The sequence below is a fragment of the Pimephales promelas genome, chromosome 2 (genome assembly GCF_988280905.1).
Source record: "Pimephales promelas chromosome 2, fPimPro1.hap1.1, whole genome shotgun sequence".
Lineage (NCBI taxonomy): Eukaryota > Metazoa > Chordata > Actinopteri > Cypriniformes > Leuciscidae > Pimephales > Pimephales promelas.
This window is the reverse complement of record NC_142770.1, coordinates 8,126,490-8,150,253: the sequence shown is the minus strand read 5'-3', so window position 1 is coordinate 8,150,253 and position 23,764 is coordinate 8,126,490. Positions and strand designations below refer to the sequence as shown.

The following is a 23,764-nucleotide window of genomic DNA, read 5'->3' as shown; positions in this document are numbered from 1 at the left end:
TATTTATTTATTTTGTTTTATTATTATTTAGTTATTTTTTATTATTGCTATTTTTTTTCTTTTACAATGTTGTACTCCATGTTCAATTCATGTTGTAAGATTATCTGAAGACGGTTGTGATGTGCCTTGTTGTATGTTTGATATAAGATTCAATAAATTAAAAAAAAAGATAACAAAAAAAGATAGAGATGAGATAAATCTTTAATATTTGCGTGCTGACCTTCACCCGCAGGTGAGTTGGCCCTTTCCAAACCATGGCTGCACGGTGCACCACACTACGTGTCTATGGCACACTACAAGAAGGGCGACACGAGATGCCATACAGAATCCGTCAATGAGATTAGAGTCTCAATAAATGCTGTCTGTTAAAATTGATTATGGAACAGGTCATGTTTGCATTTTATGTCAATTTTCAATTTCTACTATTATCAAACAAGGCATTTCCCCCTATACATTCCAACTGTTTTTTTAGTATTATTGAATAATTAACAAATATAAATATTATAATTAAATATTGTACGATGCATTTACATAATATAAAATAATACCCATAGACAGTAAAAGAAATACCCATATAATTATTACCCACCTTTAATGGTTATGCAGCCCTCTAGTGGACACGAGTACTAGCTACATGCCAGTTTTTAAAGAGGGAAACGTCAGTCCTGAGGCGCAAACAACGTAATGGGCGTGGTTTAGTCATTCTGTCCTCCTATTGGTCTAAAGACGGGAAGTGTTTCGTCCGTCAGTTTCCGCTGTTATTTGAAACCGTTTTGAAACAATAAACAGTGTTGATCCGTATATAAAATGATAAATTGAAGGCGTACTTACCCATTAGTGTTTTAAGGTATGGTTTAAATGAATTTTGTTGGAAATGTTTTACTTAAATGTAATTCAAGCCGCATTTGTATACACCGTTTTTCCTGCAGTGTTTCTAGACTGCTCATTTTGTGTTTGTTTACCATGGTAATACCATGTTTTTGGGCATTGCAGTATCATATTTTGCCATGGTATTGAAATAATATACTTTTATTAAATAGTACTAACTTCCTTTACTTCCAAGAATACTGTATGGTTGCAGTTTAGTTTATTTTTTGTTAGTATGTCTTTGAACACTAGTCTTGGATGTCTTTTAGTATGTCTTTTAATTCACAAATACAATAATACGATTGTATTCCCTGAAGTATTAGCGTTTAATACCATATCTAACACAAATTGACAAACAAAATGTCACTTTAACCAATGGATGTGTGTAAATGCATGCATTACAAACTAAACATGCATCTGTTTTCTTACAGGGTTTCAGCTCAGGATGGAGCAGGTGAGCAGTCTCTCTTTCCATCATGTCCTTATTGTTCTATCTGATAGTAGGGATAGTAATCCGATCTATGTCGGTTCCCTCCACCTGCTGTGGTTGGATAGAGGGGGGTTGCAGTGCTGATCAGGTTGAAGGAAAGGTGGAAGTCACAAGAAGATGCTTAAAATAGTGTTGTAGCTTTTCATGATAAAGATGGATAGAAAAGCTTTGACTACAGCATTGCAGTCCAGGGACAAAACATACGTATTTTTGTGGACCTACAGCCAGTTTCAGGTAGCAGAATTGAGACTATTCAGATATTTTTGCTGTTGTTTCGGATGTTTCAGCATGTATTAGTGTATGACATGAGGTCACATGTAATAATGCATGTGAATATAACATGTTGCAATGCTCTTGCAGCAGGAGCAGAGAGAGTGGGACGCTGTGAACAGGTTGCTGCAGCATCATGGGTTCAAACCTGTCAACTTTGCAGATCCAACAGAGAACAAGAACCTCGCAGGTAATGTTTAAAGAAATATCACTGATGTGTTCTTGTGGTGTATGAATATTTATGTGTTTAGAAAAAATCAAGGCTATGTAAATTAAAATGTTTAGATGCTTGATTTCTTTTGAAGAAAATAAAACAATTATAGATATTTTTGTGCTGATAAAAGGCTAATAGTTGTGTAGTAAACATAGGGTTTTAATATATTTAATTTATTAAATAATAATAAAAAAAACAACAACAACATACTAAAACAATGTAGATGTATAATATCAGTTATCTTTCAGGCTACTGACCAAATAAATACATATTAATTATCAGTGTTGACCAACATTTCTGTGATGTTGTTTGTTTTTTTGTCTAGATTTGGTTTTGTTAGACCGCAAGTCTGCTTCTGACTTCCGCATGATGTTGAAGACTATGCTGTCGGATTCTGAAAGGAGACAAGGTCTAATTCAAGAGCTCATTCAGTCCAACAGCCAATTAAAGTGAGTCCAGCATTCACAGATGCATAATTAATATGCTTTAATATGTTTATATATTGGGTTATGACACAACTTACGTATGTTTAGTAGAGTGAATTTCACAATACCTGTTACCATATCCAGGTCAAGTACAACATTATATTTTGCATAAAGCAAGTGAAGCTAATGCCAAAATGTCTATTTTTCATAATTAATATCAGTCAAAAGACTATACAATATCGACTGTCATTTTGTTTATTGACCATAACCGAGAAATAATTAATAAAATAATAATTAAAATAGTTACAGGAAAAAAAAAAAAATATATATATATATATATATATATGAAAATTATATATGAATATTAAATCTTACATATATATATATATATATATATATATAAAATAATTTCAATACTATATTACAGTTTTTTTATTCATTGCGATGATATTTTCAAAGAAATATGTGCTTTTATATTTTATATGAAAATAATGTCACATTAAAAAAAAATCTTAGGTCTCTTAAAAGTAGACTTTGTTTTCTTTATGCAAAATATAATTTTTGGAGCCTTTACAAATGTTTTCACTGCAACATTATTTTTATGACAATTCTCATTACCGTAATGCAAAAAAAAGTTTTTATCCACCATGGTGACATATGTTGTACTGACTTTAAGTCATGTTGATTTTGATAATAAATATGATGATGATGATATTTTCAAAGAAAGATGTGCTTTTATATTTTTTATGAAAATAATGTCACAATAAAAAAATCGCTGGTAAGTAGACTTTGTTTTCTTTATGCAAAATATAATTTGGGGGTGAAATATGACCTCGACACTAAGTATTACTTCACATACACATGTTTTTTACTCCTTTGTTGATTAACATTTCATCATAGACTCTTTAATATTTGAATTGTTTAGCACATGTTGTTTCTCCAGGGAGGACACATGCTCAATAATGTAAACGATAGTGGTGCTGACCACCTGCTGTAATGTGATATAATCCGAGATGTGTAGAGATATGAGATCAGCTGACAGGACAGACGTGTTCCCAGCTCATTCCATAACACCGCTGATCTATGCCAACTGGAAGTGCAAACACTAGCAGATGCTAAGATGCTTTCGTCATTTTCAGAGAGGAAGTGAAGCAGCATCAGACGCGAGCCGCCCAGCAGTCTCAGAGGGCTGTCGAGCTGGAGGGCATCCTGGATGGGGTGAAGGTCAAAGTTCAAGACTTAGAGGACTCATACATCAGTAAAGCGGCCCAACAGCACGGCCAGTTCCAACAGCTGCAACAGGAAAAGAGAGATGCTGAGGTATTCATGCATTTAAGGTGCAGTAAGCGATTTATAAGAAACACCCAAAACAAACACACAATGCAAGAGTGGAAGTCTCTTTATCAAGTCTCAAATCTCACTTTCTCACTCTCTCTCCTACCCCATCATGAGTGGACACACCCTCTACTGCTGATTGGCTACAAGTGTGTTTTGGTGCTTGGCCTGATCCACTTTTAACAGCGTTTCTCAGAAATTGCTTACTGGACCTCTAATATCCTGCTTTTTAGTTATCAGAATTGTCCATTAAAAACTGGTGTTTTGTGTGTTTGTGTGTCCGTGCAGAAGCGCTGTCAGTCTCTGGAGCAGAAGCTTTCTCAGGAGAAGGAGCAAGTGTCTCATCTGCAGAAGAAGCTCCAGTACGTTGTGAAGGACGAGGAGAGACGTGTGACCCGCCAGAACCAGGCTTTCCAACAGATCCACCGCAGATCAGCCCGACACAACTCCACCAGCGACCAGCAGTGAGTGCCAAAGAGGATCATGGGATTGGCTGTGTGTTTATGCCATGGAAATTCATAATTAAAAAATTCATCTTAAAAATGTTATAAGACATTTCTATTTTACTATTATTATTATTATTATTTTAATTATATATATATATATATATATATATAATTTAAATTAGAATTGTTTTAGTAATTGTGAACAACTCAGTCATTGGTCAAAAGTATTCAAAGAATTAGAATTAGAATTTCTAAATGTTCTAAAATAAATAAGTAATAAATCTCTCTCTTTATATAAATGCGAACGTTTAAAAAAAATGATTTTATTTTTGAATTAGATTTTATTTGAATTATATTGTGTTTTAATTTATAATTTATAAATCGCTCAGTTATCTCTCATAATTCTTATTTTTTGTATTTATTATATTTATTATTTTAATCGATTTTTGTTTATGTATTTATTATTTAAATTAAATTTGTTTAGTAATTGTGGAAGTCATTAGTCACAAGTACCCCTGCAAATTATTTGTATTTATTTTATTTTGGAGAGGCTTATTTTTATTGTTTAAAATTATTCATAAATCTCCATTTCTTTTATTTATTATTTCTATTAAAAATCCTCACCAAGTAATTGCAAAAAATAGAAAGTCATTAGCCTAAATAGATTATAGTATGTTGTTAATATTTTTTTAAATTATACATTTCACTTTTAAATTAATTATTTTTATATTTATTATTTTAATTGTATTATTTACATTAGAATGTTTTGATTACCTTTTTTTAAATTGATTTTTACAAAACAATTTTACATTTTCCAAAATTGTTTTGTATAAGTATTTTTAAAAAATCAACTTACGTAATTGCAAGAGAACAAATCATTTGTTTCTGGGCTTGCAGAAGCTGACACTTTTTTTTTTCTTTAAAGAATTTTGGACGTCATTGACGTGTACGAGTCCCAAATACAACAGCTACGTAATGAACTAATGTAAGCATATGAAATAATTTTCAATTACGAATAATTTTCAATTATTGATGAATTTTCCTCAAAACATCAGTGTCATGTTTTCCTGCAGACTGTATAAAAGCAGCTCAGGAGAGAAGAAGGACTCCTCAAACTCCCAGAAGAACAGATCCACAGTGGAGAAAGATGCCACTGACTATTCCTCCAACTATAAAACCCTTTTAAAGGTATGATCAATGATAAACGTTTTATTTCTGTTCCCCGTCTTGACACGTAAACATGGTTCTGTTCGACTGCAGTCATACCAGGAGCAGCTGAAGGAGACGAAAGCCCAGCGAGAAGAACTCAGGACCCAAATCCAGCGGTTAAAAGAAGATCTGGAGTCCAGGTTGATACCACTCTTTTGGAGCTTTTACTTACTATAGAGTAGCATTAGTGTCCGCCAACTTTTCCAGATAGAGAAAATTTAGTTTTTACTTTCATAACCTGATTGTTGCAATTGGTTTATTTGGTGACATCTTTTACATATTTTAGACCCACCATTAAAGAGCTCAAGACCTGCAAAAAGCAGTTGAGACGCATGGACCGAATGATTCAGCAGAGCAACATCAGGTAAGATCTGCAGTGAGCGAACACTGTTCTTGTAATGAATCAAGCTAATAAATGACTCGTTGAACAGGTCAACTCAAGCACTCAAAACACAGGACTCGGCTGAGACGCCAAACACGGATAACACCAGCATCCAGCACCTGGACGAATCCAACTGCAAGAGACACCTTACGGTGTGTGGAGATTTGTATTTATGGTTTTAAAATGTATGCGTTTAATTTGTATATTTATTTTTTAAATTAGAATTTGATTAGTAATTGCAAACACAAGTAATCCTGCAAATTATTTTAGTTTGTTTATTTTGGGGAGGTTTATTTTTATTGATTTAATTATTTTAAATTCCAAAATATTTTATATCAGAATTGTTTATATATATATATATATATATATATATATATATATAGATTTTTTTATTATTTTGTTTATTATTATTATTGTTAAAATTCCTCGCCCAGTAATTGTGATTTTTCAAAAAAAAAAAAAGTATTTTATTATTTAAATTAGTAGATGCACAACTAAATCAGCAAAGTAGGGTTTTATAGTTAACTAAACCCATAAAAATGTGTTATTTAAAATAAATAAATAAATGTTAACTGAATTAAAATATAAACATGTTATTTAAGCTTTTTTCATTTAGTTTTACTTGATGTACTAAAATAACTAACTGAAAAAAAATTATATAGACATTTTAAAATAAAAATGACAAAAATTGCTCAAACGTTTTAGTTCAAATGAAAACAGAAAATATGAAAAAACACATTTTTAAATGTATAAAGATTGTAATAGTTTCTTAATAATACTGCTACAATAACACTGCTTTGAATCAGATTCTAGAGGTTTATAAGTCATTGGTTGTTTTCCAGGATGTTTGTACAGAACTCGGTGTGCAGAATGTCAATCATCTCATTTCTGCGGTGAAAGTTCGATGCAAACAGGCTGAATCTGCCTCCAAACTGGAGAAGGTGAACTTAAAAACTGATTCGTATCTCAATTTGCTCACATTTATCACAGTTTGAAATGGCATACTGTGATACTACTCTTTGGTATACTGAATGCTGTATGTAAAGAATATGGTTTTATGTATAGACAAATTTACTGCATTGACCAACAGAACATCCAATCCAACATGGAGTATCGTGCTTCACTACTTTTTTGTTGGTGAACTTTTGCCGTTATACTGCACTTTTAAACACAGTGTGCAATATTTTGTATCCAACAACACAATGCGCTCAACTTGACTTTCTGTTTTCAATACTATCAATACGTTTTTGACTGACGAAAGATGAGATATTTGTATGCAAAAATGATGAAACTTGCTAAATGAGCTCTGGTGTGCTTTAAATGAGGTCATGTGACAATGTTTTTTGCATAACGCATGCTATTTAACATACTATTTTAAAATAGAGTGCAGTGCGCTACTGTTCCATTGGGAATGTAGCTGACGCCTTTCTGACATTATGATTTATTTATTTTTTTTAATGCCAAGGTATCAAAAATACAAGTAGATTACAACAATATACAAACTGCTGCACACAGGAAAAATAATGAAAGCAATACAGCACATATGCTTATAGCCTGTATGTATACTCATACTATACATTAAAAAAAAAACATAAAAAAACAGAACAGAATGCATTAATAAAATAAATTAAGTTCAATAAGTTTAAGTTCAAACAAGTTTTGGATGTATTGGTGAACCTCTCTTCTAAAAACAATGAATAAGGGATTCTGCTGCATACATTTACTACGGTGAATGTGAAAGGAATAACAACAAATTAATAATAAAATACTCATTAAATTTAGCTTTTTATATATTAAAGAAGCCAAACAGTAGATCGTTAAAGAGTAAGGAAAAACCCGAAAGCACATTGCGTTTAATAAAATTCAACCCAAAATAACTGTGTGTGAGGACAGTCCCAGAATATATGGAGAGCAGTCTCATCAGGTGCGCCACAAAAAGAACAACTTGTGTCTAGATCTGACTTAAATCTTTTCCAAAAAAGCTTTAGCAGGGTAACACTTGTGTAATAATTTAAATGAAATTTCTCTAATCTTGTTAGTTATTATATATTTCATTCTGATCTGATTTACCTGGCAGATCCTACATGACATCACATCTGTCCTGACCAATCCGAGGGCTCCGTTGGGTTTGCTGAGGCAGCGTGTTCAATCTAACCTAGAGCTCGGCCTGGAGTCGGAGTTTGAGCTGATTGTTTCCACCCTGGATGTTTGGAGCAAACAATTAACCTCTCTAGCAGTGAGTAAAACTGGCAAACTTTTGGGCAATGAATTTAGCTAAAGGTGTGATCACGTTTAGCTTTGTTCGGTGAATTTTCGTGGGTGAAATCTAGTCATTTCAATAGGGCTTGGGCGTCGTGACGTCATTATTGACGTGGCGGCCATGTTGGCAGCTTCGCGCATGTAAACATACCAGAAAGTCGAACGAGGAGAAGCAGCAGTAGAGTTGGGATAAAGAAAAGATAAAAAAATGTTGAAATCCCTAAAAGGTTGTGGAATTTACCGGGATTTTTGGATTTTTCCGAATTTATGTTAAATAGGGAAGCCAGTGACCGGTAGGTGGACTAAACCTGCACTTTTAATGGTTTGGATCAGTCGGCAAACAGTGGGAACACAGTAATCTGGACAAAGGTAACGTTAAGATGCGCTCCACTTACCTGCTAGTTTAGTAACTCATTCACACATGTACTTTTAACTGTGTGTTTCAAAAGTGTAGTTAGTAACTTTAGCTTAACTTAGCTTAACTTGAGCTCTTTTCCCGCTGTCTTCCCGTTTTAGTATTTTCTTGTAAAACATCCCGTATTTTAATATTCTCATAACATTTATCGGACCTGTCAGTCTCTGTTGTCCTGTTGCTACCCTCTTGCTTTAGCATCGTTTTGCTTACTGACTTGAGTTTTGCTTAAAACAGCTAATGTTACTACACTATTGAAACACATAGTTAAAAGTATGTTACATGTTTGAATGGTTGTTAGCACTATAACTGTTACTAAACTTGCAGCTAACGTGGAGCGCAGTTTACCAGTTTGTCCGGATTAAGTTTGCCTAACGTACTGTGCTCCCACTGTTTGTTGGAAATTTCAAATGGATCCAACCCGTTAAAAGTGCCGTTTTATCCACATACCGGTCACTGGTTTCCCTATTAAACGCATCCTGGTAAATTCAGCCTCCTTTTAGGGATTTTAACATCTTATCTTGTTTTATTTTCTTTATCATAATCATGTCGATGATCTCACGCCTCAAAACAGCAGTGAAAGAAACACGTAACGTCAGCCCCAACAGAAGAAGGACACTCAGGTAAATATTAGCATAGCAAACGAGTTTAACAGGTGTTGTGCCGAATTTTGACCCCCGCCAAATTATTACCGCCCTAGCATTGGTAGGTTTAGGATGTGGGGGCGGGGTTGGGATTAGGGGATTAGGCAATCAGGTACTGATTTCAACTAGGGGGGTAATAATTTGGCACAGCACCTGTATCTTAAACCCGTTAACCGTTGCCAGTGCGTCGGCGCACAAGTGTTTTTTTTTTTTAATAGTTCAAAGTTACTATAAGATTGAATGTTTTTACCTTGACAAACTATACATCATTAAAAAGATACAATTAAGACTCAAGTTTCAGTATTTGACCACTGTATTCTGAGAAATTTATATTGACGGACAGTTAAAAGAATCTATACGATTGGGAACTTCGCTTGAGGGTAAAAGATTTACGTGCACTCACCCTGTATACCAGCAGAAAGCTTCTTGGTTTGAAAGTGACTTCATACATCGCTACACTATCGACTGTGTATATTGTGGCCACAAAACTTTGCCGAAATTTTATCTAACTAAAAGTGTGGTCCGATTTACTGTTCGACGTCTCTTCACATGCACAATCCAGTCATTTCAGTTTATATTCCTTCAGCTGAGACACTTTGGATGTGCACTGTAAACCATGATGGTTTTGAATTGATTGAAATGTGATTGGAATCTCTTAAAAAAGGAAAATATGAGAACGTTATAACTTTGTGCTTAGGACATGACATTTAATGGTGAGACTTTTGTTTTTATAATCAAGCTCTCAAAATTATATAAAAATTTGGATTTAGATTTATCGGCCAATATATCGGCTTTTATATATAAATAATTATCTTTTATCTGTATCAGCCAAAATGTTCATTTTGGTGCATCCCTAAAAACAGGTGCATTGTTGACTGTGTGTGAAGCACAGCTCACACTGAAATATTGCTAATGTGACCTCACCTTAACTGCAGAAGGAAATCAGTGGGTTTGAATGTGATTGCTTTGGTTTGCTAGGATCTTCATCGTGCCCTCAACAGACTGGAGAAGCGATTGTTGCCATGGCAGCCCGAGAGCAGCATTACCACATCTTCAGATTCCGTCCGTGTGGAAGACTTGATGCTTATCGTCGACACGCTTCTCGATGAGACGGCATCAGAAGACAAGGTTCTTCTCCTAAACTCAAATCTCCCCTTAGCGTTCTTAATAATCCATTAGCTGATGGTATTCTCACCGTTCCTCAGGTTCTGCGGAGTCCCACCAGACACACCCTGGAGTCCATGGTCGCCCACTTCCAGAAACTTTTCGACGCCCCGTCGTTGACAGGAGTCTATCCTCGCATGAATGAGGTCTACACCAAGCTGGGCGAGATGAACAACGCCATGAGGAACCTCAGAGATGTTCTGGAATTGGGTATTGAGATGTCTGAGCATATGTACATGAGACGTGTGAGCTTCCTCGTCCTTTCTGAATTAATGTTCTCATATCTTGTGATAGATGACAGAGCGCCCCCTAGCGAGGTTGTCAACAAAGTAGCCACAATTGTGTCCCAGTCAGGAAACGTCGCAAGTCAGGAGCTCCACAGCCTCCTGGAAAGCAGCGACATTGACAGGTATGTCCATGTTTTGTTTGAATTTTTTATTCTGCTCAATGCAGAACAATTGTGTGTAAAACATTTAGGCAGGCAACACTTTATGATTGTTAGCATTAGCTAATGCATGAACTAACTAAACAGTGTTTTCTCGTCATTTATCAACTCTACTTATTAATTTAAACTACTTGAAATGTTCAAAACATTAACATTTACCCGATTGATAAATGTTTTTCATCACACCTAACGTAGTAACTAAATTGACATTCTATTCAATGCTTTAATTTATGTAAAATTGTTTATAATATATATAGTTTATGCATGGAATTAAATGTGAAAATCTATATCAAGTAATTAACATTTATTTTTGTAGTAATTAACGAAATAAATTAAATTAATAGCTCATGTAAATTGATTACATTTATGCAAGAATGATATATATATATATATATATATATCATAATTTAATGTATTTTAAATTATTTAAAATAATAATTAATTCACATTTATATATTTAATAATTGAATGGATCTGCATTTAAATGGACTTAATGATTAAATATACATTTTTCCATTTACATCCATCAACAAATATTTTGTTTACATTAATTAGGTATCATAACCTAACAATGAACAAAACATTTTTTAGTATTAAATTGTAACATATTATATATAGTAATTAACACATTTTGTTCAATATTTTATAATAAATTCACTGTTGGTGAATTGAACACTTATAGTTAAGTGTTACAAACGTCTTACATTACATTAAGCAGACGCTTTTATCCATTATGCAACTTCTAGTACAAACTGACATTCAGTTTTATTTTTATTTGTAGAATGGTTTATTAAAAAAATATTAAAGGATACATTTTCTCATTTAATTTCATGCATCGACCATCTAAAGAATAATATTTCAATTTGTTCATTTTTACAGTATTTAAGTTAATAAATAAAATTGTTTCATGTTTTCATAATACAATAATTTATAACTTAAGTACATGTAAGTTTAGCTCATTATTTTATGATAACCAGTACATTAATGAATTTTATTCCTTTTATTTATGTAAAAATGGTTTTTAAAAATGATTAAATATGAAAAAATTGCATTTGAGTTCATTTGCGAAATCATGATTTCTTAAAAATGTTTGAATGTTTTAGGTCAATTTAATATCAATTTGAATGATAATGGTAACAGAAACAATTTACACAAAATACAGGAAGGCTCATTTCTTCGTTTGGAAACTGCAAGTGAACAACAGGCAGCAGGTGTTTTCATAGTGACATTTGTATTTAACAGTATCATCGTCAAGCTGAAGGAACATGAGGAATTCTTTCCGGTTTTCCACTCATTTATACTGGAGCTTCTGCAAACTCTGGGTGAGACCAAACTTTATTCATGTTCAGCAAGAGTCAGTCAAACTCAAATGAAAAGTACATACAGTACATCTGTATTCTAGTGTATCTGAAACCTAAAAACATAATCAAACTGACATTAACATTGTGTTGTGGCACTAGTTGAGTTCCAGTTTCCTCTCTTTTTCAGATGTCTTGACTCTAGATGATGTTTTGCCGACCGTACGCACTCTCAAGACTAAAGGCTGATGTGTTGTAAAGCACCACGTGGTTTCAGGACTGAATTTAAGTGTGTTGCTGTGTATTAGAAAATAATTTTTGTTCATATTTTATAAATAAATTAGCATTTTTGCTGTGTTTTCAGAATCGGCTCACAACAGCATGGTTTCTGTAACATCTCGTATTCAAAATCTCTTTCATTTTAAGAAACTACTATTTTTTGGGGTAGAAATACTGTGCAGAAAACGTCCATCAGTCCACTTCCTCTGAAGAGCTGGAGTGTCCTTGAAGAAGTTTCTCCATGATCAGACTGTTGGAAGGCGCGTTCGTGATTAGTGTCAACACAAAAGTGGGCGTCTCCTTTGATACGTGACGTATGACCGTACAAGACGCCAGGTCCTCGATGTGAAAGCCAGCGTGACGCTGAACATCCTGCTGGAGAACGGAGTCTGCCGTCTGATCGCCAAAAAACTGCAATAAGAAAAATACATCAATTTGTGAATGATGAATGTATGCAAACCTTTTAAAGTGATACTTTTTTCTAAGTGGATATTTCGATTCGGCGCAGTAATATCATCACTCTAGAGAAGGAGAGGACTTTTCACAAGGGATGATATTAATGCGCCGAGCCGAGATGCTCCCAAGCACTTGCTGTGGCATTCCGCCCTGCTACCCCGGACCCGCCCAGCCCGGCTCAATGGACCTCATGTCTTATGTACAGTACACAACGAATTCAGTTTTGTTGCCTAACCACCATTAACACCAAATAACAAGCTCCGTGTTTTGTCACTTTCGATAACAAGCCAGTTGTAATCTTTCAAATTCTGTCTATTTGATCACGAAATTCAAACAATAAATGGTGTTTTGGCACTCTTTGATGGGGCGTGTAGGCCTACTAGGCTCCTCATTTCAAGTGGCAGCGTGGCGCGCGAGTAAACACGATCATTTTTTCCTCAATTACGCAGTAGACACCTGAAGGTATGTTGAAAGACATTCAATAGATTGTAGGCAGGATTCTGTCCATTTGCAGCTTATTCCATGAACGTCAGGGTTAGTACTTTTCAAATATAGTCGGTTACTGGACAAATAGTGGGTTTTTAAACACGTGGTTTTTAGCTTAGCTTTCAAAATATTTGGATATCTCAGTTCTGGAAGGGTCTAGAGCCTCCATTTTTGCACTCAGGTCTAAGTCTCATGGCCCTCTATCAGAATCCAGAGTTTCAAGAAGATTGGAGAAACTTATTTTTTCGCACCAAAAAAAAAAAAACGAAAGGAAACGAAACACTTATCGTTTTTTTTTTTTCGGTTAGAAATTTTGAGTTGCTCTCATCTTCTTGAAACTCTGGATTCTGATAGATGGCCTTGGGACTTAGACCTGAGTGCAAAAATGGAGGCTCTAGACCCTTCCAGAGCTGAGATATCCAAATATTTTGAAAGCTAAGCTAAAAACCACGTGTTTAAAAACCCACTATTTGTCCAGTAACCGACTATATTTGAAAAGTACTAACCCTGACGTTCATGGAATAAGCTGCAAATGGACAGAATCCTGCCTACAATCTATTGAATGTCTTTCAACATACCTTCAGGTGTCTACTGCGTAATTGAGGAAAAAATGATCGTGTTTACTCAGGTCTAAGTCTCAGTGCCCTCTATCAGAATCCAGAGTTTTGAGAAGATTGGAGGAACTTAATTTCTCGCCCAAAAAACGAAAGGGGTACCACTGTCGTTTTTTTTTTTTGGGTGGAAATTTTGAGTTTCGATATCTCGGCTCTGGAAGGGTCTACAGCCTCCATTTTTGCACTCAAGTCTAAGTCTCGTGTCCCTCTATCAGAATCCAGAGTTTTGAGAAGATTGGAGAAACTTAATTTAAAGCCCCCCCCCCAAAAAAAACGTAAGGGGTAACACTTTTTTTTTTTCTGGTTGAAATTTTGAATTTCGATATCTCAGCTCTGGCAGGGTCTAGAGCCTCCATTGTTGCACTCAGGTCTAAGTCTCATGGCCCTCTATCAGAATCCAGAGTTTTGAGAAGATTGGGGATACTTAATTTTTCGGCCAAAAAAAAAAAACGTAAGGGGTAACACTGTCATTTTTTTTTCGGGTCGACATTTTGAGTTTCGATATCTCAGCTCTGGAAGGGTCTAGAGCCTCCATTTTTGCACTCAGGTGTATGTCTCAGTGCCCTCTATCAGAATCCAGAGTTTCGAGAAGATTGGGGACACTTAATTTTTCGCCCAAAAAAAAAATACGTAAGGGGTAACACTGTCGTTTTTTTTTCGGGTCGAAATTTTGAGTTTCGATATCTCAGCTCTGGAAGGGTCTAGAGCCTCCATTTTTGCACTCAGGTGTATGTCTCAGTGCCCTCTATCAGAATCCAGAGTTTCGAGAAGATTGGGGATACTTAATTTTTCGGCCAAAAAAAAAAACGTAAGGGGTAACACTGTCGTTTTTTTTCGGGTCGAAATTTTTAGTTTCGATATCTCAGCTCTGGAAGGGTCTAGAGCCTCCATTTTTGCACTCAGGTGTATGTCTCAGTGCCCTCTATCAGAATCCAGAGTTTCGAGAAGATTGGGGATACTTAATTTTTCGGCCAAAAAAAAAAAACGTAAGGGGTAACACTGTCGTTTTTTTTTCGGGTCGAAATTTTGAGTTTCAATATCTCAGCTCTGGAAGGGTCTAGAGCCTCCATTTTTGCACTCAGGTGTATGTCTCAGTGCCCTCTATCAGAATCCAGAGTTTCGAGAAGATTGGGGATACTTAATTTTTCGGCCAAAAAAAAAAAACGTAAGGGGTAACACTGTCGTTTTTTTTTCGGGTCGAAATTTTGAGTTTCGATATCTCAGCTCTGGAAGGGTCTAGAGCCTCCATTTTTGCACTCAGGTGTATGTATCAGTGCCCTCTATCAGAATCCAGAGTTTCGAGAAGATTGGGGATACTTAATTTTTCGGCCAAAAAAAAAAAACGTAAGGGGTAACACTGTCGTTTTTTTTTCGGGTCGAAATTTTGAGTTTCGATATCTCAGCTCTGGAAGGGTCTAGAGCCTCCATTTTTGCACTCAGGTGTATGTCTCAGTGCCCTCTATCAGAATCCAGAGTTTCGAGAAGATTGGGGACACTTAATTTTTCGGCCAAAAAAAAAAAACGTAAGGGGTAACACTGTCGTTTTTTTTTCGGGTCGAAATTTTGAGTTTCGATATCTCAGCTCTGGAAGGGTCTAGAGCCTCCATTTTTGCACTCAGGTGTATGTATCAGTGCCCTCTATCAGAATCCAGAGTTTCGAGAAGATTGGGGACACTTAATTTTTGGGCCAAAAAAAAAATACGTAAGGGGTAACACTGTCGTTTTTTTTTCGGGTCGAAATTTTGAGTTTCGATATCTCAGCTCTGGAAGGGTCTAGAGCCTCCATTTTTGCACTCAGGTGTATGTCTCAGTGCCCTCTATCAGAATCCAGAGTTTCGAGAAGATTGGGGACACTTAATTTTTCGCCCAAAAAAAAAATACGTAAGGGGTAACACTGTCGTTTTTTTTTCGGGTCGAAATTTTGAGTTTCGATATCTCAGCTCTGGAAGGGTCTAGAGCCTCCATTTTTGCACTCAGGTGTATGTCTCAGTGCCCTCTATCAGAATCCAGAGTTTCGAGAAGATTGGGGATACTTAATTTTTCGGCCAAAAAAAAAAACGTAAGGGGTAACACTGTCGTTTTTTTTTGGGTCGAAATTTTGAGTTTCGATATCTCAGCTCTGGAAGGGTCTAGAGCCTCCATTTTTGCACTCAGGTGTATGTCTCAGTGCCCTCTATCAGAATCCAGAGTTTCGAGAAGATTGGGGATACTTAATTTTTCGGCCAAAAAAAAAAAACGTAAGGGGTAACACTGTCGTTTTTTTTTCGGGTCGAAATTTTGAGTTTCGATATCTCAGCTCTGGAAGGGTCTAGAGCCTCCATTTTTGCACTAATGTGTAAGTCTCAGTGCCCTCTATCAGAATCCAGAGTTTCGAGAAGATTGGGGATACTTAATTTTTCGGCCAAAAAAAAAAAACGTAAGGGGTAACACTGTCGTTTTTTTTTCGGGTCGAAATTTTGAGTTTCGGTATCTCAGCTCTGGAAGGGTCTAGAGCCTCCATTTTTGCACTCAGGTGTATGTATCAGTGCCCTCTATCAGAATCCAGAGTTTCGAGAAGATTGGGGATACTTAATTTTTCGGCCAAAAAAAAAAAAACGTAAGGGGTAACACTGTCGTTTTTTTTTCGGGTCGAAATTTTGAGTTTCGATATCTCAGCTCTGGAAGGGTCTAGAGCCTCCATTTTTGCACTCAGGTGTATGTCTCAGTGCCCTCTATCAGAATCCAGAGTTTCGAGAAGATTGGGGACACTTAATTTTTCGGCCAAAAAAAAAAAACGTAAGGGGTAACACTGTCGTTTTTTTTTCGGGTCGAAATTTTGAGTTTCGATATCTCAGCTCTGGAAGGGTCTAGAGCCTCCATTTTTGCACTCAGGTGTATGTATCAGTGCCCTCTATCAGAATCCAGAGTTTCGAGAAGATTGGGGACACTTAATTTTTCGGCCAAAAAAAAAATACGTAAGGGGTAACACTGTCGTTTTTTTTTCGGGTCGAAATTTTGAGTTTCGATATCTCAGCTCTGGAAGGGTCTAGAGCCTCCATTTTTGCACTCAGGTGTATGTCTCAGTGCCCTCTATCAGAATCCAGAGTTTCGAGAAGATTGGGGACACTTAATTTTTCGCCCAAAAAAAAAATACGTAAGGGGTAACACTGTCGTTTTTTTTTCGGGTCGAAATTTTGAGTTTCGATATCTCAGCTCTGGAAGGGTCTAGAGCCTCCATTTTTGCACTCAGGTGTATGTCTCAGTGCCCTCTATCAGAATCCAGAGTTTCGAGAAGATTGGGGATACTTAATTTTTCGGCCAAAAAAAAAAACGTAAGGGGTAACACTGTCGTTTTTTTTCGGGTCGAAATTTTGAGTTTCTTTATATCTCAGCTCTGGAAGGGTCTAGAGCCTCCATTTTTGCACTCAGGTGTATGTCTCAGTGCCCTCTATCAGAATCCAGAGTTTCGAGAAGATTGGGGATACTTAATTTTTCGGCCAAAAAAAAAAAACGTAAGGGGTAACACTGTCGTTTTTTTTTCGGGTCGAAATTTTGAGTTTCGATATCTCAGCTCTGGAAGGGTCTAGAGCCTCCATTTTTGCACTCAGGTGTATGTCTCAGTGCCCTCTATCAGAATCCAGAGTTTCGAGAAGATTGGGGATACTTAATTTTTCGGCCAAAAAAAAAAAAACGTAAGGGGTAACACTGTCGTTTTTTTTTTCGGGTCGAAATTTTGAGTTTCGATATCTCAGCTCTGGAAGGGTCTAGAGCCTCCATTTTTGCACTCAGGTGTATGTCTCAGTGCCCTCTATCAGAATCCAGAGTTTCGAGAAGATTGGGGATACTTAATTTTTCGGCCAAAAAAAAAAAACGTAAGGGGTAACACTGTCGTTTTTTTTTCGGGTCGAAATTTTGAGTTTCGATATCTCAGCTCTGGAAGGGTCTAGAGCCTCCATTTTTGCACTCAGGTGTATGTCTCAGTGCCCTCTATCAGAATCCAGAGTTTCGAGAAGATTGGGGATACTTAATTTTTAGCCCCAAAAAAAAAAACGTAAGGGGTAACACTGTCGTTTTTTTTCGGGTCGAAATTTTGAGTTTTGATATCTCAGCTCTGGAAGGGTCTAGAGCCTCCATTTTTGCACTCAGGTGTATGTCTCAGTGCCCTCTATCAGAATCCAGAGTTTCGAGAAGATTGGGGATACTTAATTTTTCGCCCCCCAAAAAAAAAACGTAAGGGGTAACACTGTCGTTTTTTTTTCGGGTCGAAATTTTGAGTTTCGATATCTCAGCTCTGGAAGGGTCTAGAGCCTCCATTTTTGCACTCAGGTGTATGTCTCAGTGCCCTCTATCAGAATCAAGAGTTTCGAGAAGATTGGGGATACTTAATTTTTCGGTCAAAAAAAAAAACGTAAGGGGTAACACTGTCGTTTTTTTTTCGGGTCGAAATTTTGAGTTTCGATATCTCAGCTCTGGAAGGGTCTAGAGCCTCCATTTTTGCACTCAGGTGTATGTCTCAGTGCCCTCTATCAGAATCCAGAGTTTCGAGAAGATTGGGGATACTTAATTTTTCGGCCAAAAAAAAAAAAACGTAAGGGGTAACACTGTCGTTTTTTTTTTCGGGTCGAAATTTTGAGTTTCGATATCTCAGCTCTGGAAGGGTCTAGAGCCTCCATTTTTGCACTCAGGTGTATGTCTCAGTGCCCTCTATCAGAATCCAGAGTTTCGGGAAGATTGGGGACACTTAATTTTTCGGCCAAAAAAAAAAACGTAAGGGGTAACACTGTCGTTTTTTTTTCGGGTCGAAATTTTGAGTTTCAATATCTCAGCTCTGGAAGGGTCTAGAGCCTCCATTTTTGCACTCAGGTGTATGTCTCAGTGCCCTCTATCAGAATCCAGAGTTTCGGGAAGATTGGGGACACTTAATTTTTCGGCCAAAAAAAAAAACGTAAGGGGTAACACTGTCGTTTTTTTTTCGGGTCGAAATTTTGAGTTTCGATATCTCAGCTCTGGAAGGGTCTAGAGCCTCCATTTTTGCACTCAGGTGTATGTATCAGTGCCCTCTATCAGAATCCAGAGTTTCGAGAAGATTGGGGACACTTAATTTTTCGGCCAAAAAAAAAAAAACGTAAGGGGTAACACTGTCGTTTTTTTTTCGAGTCGAAATTTTGAGTTTCGATATCTCAGCTCTGGAAGGGTCTAGAGCCTCCATTTTTGCACTCAGGTGTATGTCTCAGTGCCCTCTATCAGAATCCAGAGTTTCGAGAAGATTGGGGATACTTAATTTTTCGGCCAAAAAAAAAAACGTAAGGGGTAACACTGTCGTTTTTTTTTCGGGTCGAAATTTTGAGTTTCGATATCTCAGCTCTGGAAGGGTCTAGAGCCTCCATTTTTGCACTCAGGTGTATGTCTCAGTGCCCTCTATCAGAATCCAGAGTTTCGAGAAGATTGGGGACACTTAATTTTTCGGCCAAAAAAAAAAAACGTAAGGGGTAACACTGTCGTTTTTTTTTCTGGTCGAAATTTTGAGTTTCGATATCTCAGCTCTGGAAGGGTCTAGAGCCTCCTTTTTTGCACTCAGGTGTATGTCTCAGTGCCCTCTATCAGAATCCAGAGTTTCGAGAAGATTGGGGATACTTAATTTTTCGGCCAAAAAAAAAAAAACGTAAGGGGTAACACTGTCGTTTTTTTTTCGGGTCGAAATTTTGAGTTTCGATATCTCAGCTCTGGAAGGGTCTAGAGCCTCCATTTTTGCACTCAGGTGTATGTCTCAGTGCCCTCTATCAGAATCCAGAGTTTCGAGAAGATTGGGGATACTTAATTTTTCGCCCCAAAAAAAAAAACGTAAGGGGTAACACTGTCGTTTTTTTTTCGGGTCGAAATTTTGAGTTTCGATATCTCAGCTCTGGAAGGGTCTAGAGCCTCCATTTTTGCACTCAGGTGTATGTCTCAGTGCCCTCTATCAGAATCCAGAGTTTCGAGAAGATTGGGGATACTTAATTTTTCGGCCAAAAAAAAAAACGTAAGGGGTAACACTGTCGTTTTTTTTTCGGGTCGAAATTTTGAGTTTCGATATCTCAGCTCTGGAAGGGTCTAGAGCCTCCATTTTTGCACTCAGGTGTATGTCTCAGTGCCCTCTATCAGAATCCAGAGTTTCGAGAAGATTGGGGACACTTAATTTTTCGGCCAAAAAAAAAAAACGTAAGGGGTAACACTGTCGTTTTTTTTTCGGGTCGAAATTTTGAGTTTCGATATCTCAGCTCTGGAAGGGTCTAGAGCCTCCTTTTTTGCACTCAGGTGTATGTCTCAGTGCCCTCTATCAGAATCCAGAGTTTCGAGAAGATTGGGGATACTTAATTTTTCGGCCAAAAAAAAAAAACGTAAGGGGTAACACTGTCGTTTTTTTTTCGGGTCGAAATTTTGAGTTTCGATATCTCAGCTATGGAAGGGTCTAGAGCCTCCATTTTTGCACTCAGGTGTATGTCTCAGTGCCCTCTATCAGAATCCAGAGTTTCGAGAAGATTGGGGATACTTAATTTTTCGCCCCAAAAAAAAAAACGTAAGGGGTAACACTGTCGTTTTTTTTTAGGGTCGAAATTTTGAGTTTCGATATCTCAGCTCTGGAAGGGTCTAGAGCCTCCATTTTTGCACTCAGGTGTATGTCTCAGTGCCCTCTATCAGAATCCAGAGTTTCGAGAAGATTGGGGATACTTAATTTTTCGGCCAAAAAAAAAACGTAAGGGGTAACACTGTCGTTTTTTTTTCGGGTCGAAATTTTGAGTTTCGATATCTCAGCTCTGGAAGGGTCTAGAGCCTCCATTTTTGCACTCAGGTGTATGTCTCAGTGCCCTCTATCAGAATCCAGAGTTTCGGGAAGATTGGGGACACTTAATTTTTCGGCCAAAAAAAAAAACGTAAGGGGTAACACTGTCGTTTTTTTTTCGGGTCGAAATTTTGAGTTTCGATATCTCAGCTCTGGAAGGGTCTAGAGCCTCCATTTTTGCACTCAGGTGTATGTCTCAGTGCCCTCTATCAGAATCCAGAGTTTCGGGAAGATTGGGGACACTTAATTTTTCGGCCAAAAAAAAAAACGTAAGGGGTAACACTGTCATTTTTTTTTCGGGTCGAAATTTTGAGTTTCGATATCTCAGCTCTGGAAGGGTCTAGAGCCTCCATTTTTGCACTCAGGTGTATGTATCAGTGCCCTCTATCAGAATCCAGAGTTTCGAGAAGATTGGGGACACTTAATTTTTCGGCCAAAAAAAAAAAACGTAAGGGGTAACACTGTCGTTTTTTTTTCGGGTCGAAATTTTGAGTTTCGATATCTCAGCTCTGGAAGGGTCTAGAGCCTCCATTTTTGCACTCAGGTGTATGTCTCAGTGCCCTCTATCAGAATCCAGAGTTTCGAGAAGATTGGGGATACTTAATTTTTCGGCCAAAAAAAAAAACGTAAGGGGTAACACTGTCGTTTTTTTTTCGGGTCGAAATTTTGAGTTTCGATATCTCAGCTCTGGAAGGGTCTAGAGCCTCCATTTTTGCACTCAGGTGTATGTCTCAGTGCCCTCTATCAGAATCCAGAGTTTCGAGAAGATTGGGGACACTTAATTTTTCGGCCAAAAAAAAAAAACGTAAGGGGTAACACTGTCGTTTTTTTTTCGGGTCGAAATTTTGAGTTTCGATATCTCAGCTCTGGAAGGGTCTAGAGCCTCCATTTTTGCACTCAGGTGTATGTCTCAGTGCCATCTATCAGAATCCAGAGTTTCGGGAAGATTGGGGACACTTAATTTTTCGGCCAAAAAAAAAAAAACGTAAGGGGTAACACTGTCGTTTTTTTTTCGGGTCGAAATTTTGAGTTTCGATATCTCAGCTCTGGAAGGGTTTAGAGCCTCCATTTTTGCACTCAGGTGTATGTCTCAGTGCCCTCTATCAGAATCCAGAGTTTCGGGAAGATTGGGGACACTTAATTTTTCGGCCAAAAAAAAAAAACGTAAGGGGTAACACTGTCGTTTTTTTTTCGGGTCGAAATTTTGAGTTTCGATATCTCAGCTCTGGAAGGGTCTAGAGCCTCCATTTTTGCACTCAGGTGTATGTCTCAGTGCCCTCTATCAGAATCCAGAGTTTCGGGAAGATTGGGGACACTTAATTTTTCGGCCAAAAAAAAAAACGTAAGGGGTAACACTGTCGTTTTTTTTTCGGGTCGAAATTTTGAGTTTCGATATCTCAGCTCTGGAAGGGTCTAGAGCCTCCATTTTTGCACTCAGGTGTATGTCTCAGTGCCCTCTATCAGAATCCAGAGTTTCGAGAAGATTGGGGACACTTAATTTTTCGGCCAAAAAAAAAAAACGTAAGGGGTAACACTGTCGTTTTTTTTTCTGGTCGAAATTTTGAGTTTCGATATCTCAGCTCTGGAAGGGTCTAGAGCCTCCTTTTTTGCACTCAGGTGTATGTCTCAGTGCCCTCTATCAGAATCCAGAGTTTCGAGAAGATTGGGGATACTTAATTTTTCGGCCAAAAAAAAAAAACGTAAGGGGTAACACTGTCGTTTTTTTTTCGGGTCGAAATTTTGAGTTTCGATATCTCAGCTCTGGAAGGGTCTAGAGCCTCCATTTTTGCACTCAGGTGTATGTCTCAGTGCCCTCTATCAGAATCCAGAGTTTCGAGAAGATTGGGGATACTTAATTTTTCGCCCCAAAAAAAAAAACGTAAGGGGTAACACTGTCGTTTTTTTTTCGGGTCGAAATTTTGAGTTTCGATATCTCAGCTCTGGAAGGGTCTAGAGCCTCCATTTTTGCACTCAGGTGTATGTCTCAGTGCCCTCTATCAGAATCCAGAGTTTCGAGAAGATTGGGGATACTTAATTTTTCGGCCAAAAAAAAAACGTAAGGGGTAACACTGTCGTTTTTTTTTCGGGTCGAAATTTTGAGTTTCGATATCTCAGCTCTGGAAGGGTCTAGAGCCTCCATTTTTGCACTCAGGTGTATGTCTCAGTGCCCTCTATCAGAATCCAGAGTTTCGGGAAGATTGGGGACACTTAATTTTTCGGCCAAAAAAAAAAACGTAAGGGGTAACACTGTCGTTTTTTTTTCGGGTCGAAATTTTGAGTTTCGATATCTCAGCTCTGGAAGGGTCTAGAGCCTCCATTTTTGCACTCAGGTGTATGTCTCAGTGCCCTCTATCAGAATCCAGAGTTTCGGGAAGATTGGGGACACTTAATTTTTCGGCCAAAAAAAAAAACGTAAGGGGTAACACTGTCATTTTTTTTTCGGGTCGAAATTTTGAGTTTCGATATCTCAGCTCTGGAAGGGTCTAGAGCCTCCATTTTTGCACTCAGGTGTATGTATCAGTGCCCTCTATCAGAATCCAGAGTTTCGAGAAGATTGGGGACACTTAATTTTTCGGCCAAAAAAAAAAAACGTAAGGGGTAACACTGTCGTTTTTTTTTCGGGTCGAAATTTTGAGTTTCGATATCTCAGCTCTGGAAGGGTCTAGAGCCTCCATTTTTGCACTCAGGTGTATGTCTCAGTGCCCTCTATCAGAATCCAGAGTTTCGAGAAGATTGGGGATACTTAATTTTTCGGCCAAAAAAAAAAACGTAAGGGGTAACACTGTCGTTTTTTTTTCGGGTCGAAATTTTGAGTTTCGATATCTCAGCTCTGGAAGGGTCTAGAGCCTCCATTTTTGCACTCAGGTGTATGTCTCAGTGCCCTCTATCAGAATCCAGAGTTTCGAGAAGATTGGGGACACTTAATTTTTCGGCCAAAAAAAAAAAACGTAAGGGTTAACACTGTCGTTTTTTTTTCGGGTCGAAATTTTGAGTTTCGATATCTCAGCTCTGGAAGGGTCTAGAGCCTCCATTTTTGCACTCAGGTGTATGTCTCAGTGCCATCTATCAGAATCCAGAGTTTCGGGAAGATTGGGGACACTTAATTTTTCGGCCAAAAAAAAAAAACGTAAGGGGTAACACTGTCGTTTTTTTTTCGGGTCGAAATTTTGAGTTTCGATATCTCAGCTCTGGAAGGGTTTAGAGCCTCCATTTTTGCACTCAGGTGTATGTCTCAGTGCCCTCTATCAGAATCCAGAGTTTCGGGAAGAT

General features: G+C 37.4%; 2 protein-coding genes across 5 annotated transcripts in view; one reads left to right on the top strand and one right to left on the bottom strand.

Moving 5' to 3' along the window:
• The first annotated feature begins 728 nt into the window (after nt 1-728).
• On the top strand, nt 729-12,962 carry cep70 (centrosomal protein 70). Of its 3 annotated transcripts, XM_089134346.1 has the most exons (17): nt 729-847; nt 1,299-1,321; nt 1,718-1,817; nt 2,167-2,290; nt 3,406-3,586; nt 3,890-4,065; nt 4,973-5,032; nt 5,121-5,235; nt 5,308-5,396; nt 5,543-5,620; nt 5,688-5,790; nt 6,481-6,579; nt 7,716-7,874; nt 9,932-10,081; nt 10,159-10,327; nt 10,412-10,526; nt 11,805-12,962. In XM_089134346.1, the coding sequence occupies exons 2-17, from the start codon at nt 1,313-1,315 to the stop codon at nt 11,962-11,964; spliced, it is 1,887 nt and encodes a 628-aa protein (XP_088990472.1). In that variant the 5' UTR covers nt 729-847; nt 1,299-1,312; the 3' UTR covers nt 11,965-12,962. The 3 variants fall into 3 exon arrangements, with proteins under 3 accessions (XP_088990472.1, XP_088990480.1, XP_088990477.1); XM_089134354.1 differs by lacking the exon at nt 6,481-6,579; XM_089134351.1 differs by lacking the exons at nt 729-847; nt 1,299-1,321 and having other exon boundaries at nt 1,706-1,817; nt 11,805-11,884; nt 12,051-12,962.
• mmadhca (metabolism of cobalamin associated Da) overlaps nt 11,880-23,764 on the bottom strand; it is a 97,387-nt gene continuing 85,502 nt past the window's right edge. For both annotated transcript variants that reach the window (XM_089134359.1, XM_089134357.1), the window contains exon 8: nt 11,880-12,550. In XM_089134359.1, the coding sequence (XP_088990485.1) occupies nt 12,332-12,550 (219 nt within the window). In that variant the 3' untranslated portion in view covers nt 11,880-12,331. The remainder of the gene's footprint in view (nt 12,551-23,764) is intronic.

What these genes read in the sequence shown, in the direction of transcription:
- cep70 (XM_089134346.1), top strand. An exon ending in AGGAAAAGAGAGATGCTGAG is followed by an intron (nt 3,587 to 3,889) that starts GTATTCATGCAT and finishes GTGTCCGTGCAG; the next exon opens with AAGCGCTGTCAGTCTCTGGA. An exon ending in CAGAGATGTTCTGGAATTGG is followed by an intron (nt 10,328 to 10,411) that starts GTATTGAGATGT and finishes ATCTTGTGATAG; the next exon opens with ATGACAGAGCGCCCCCTAGC.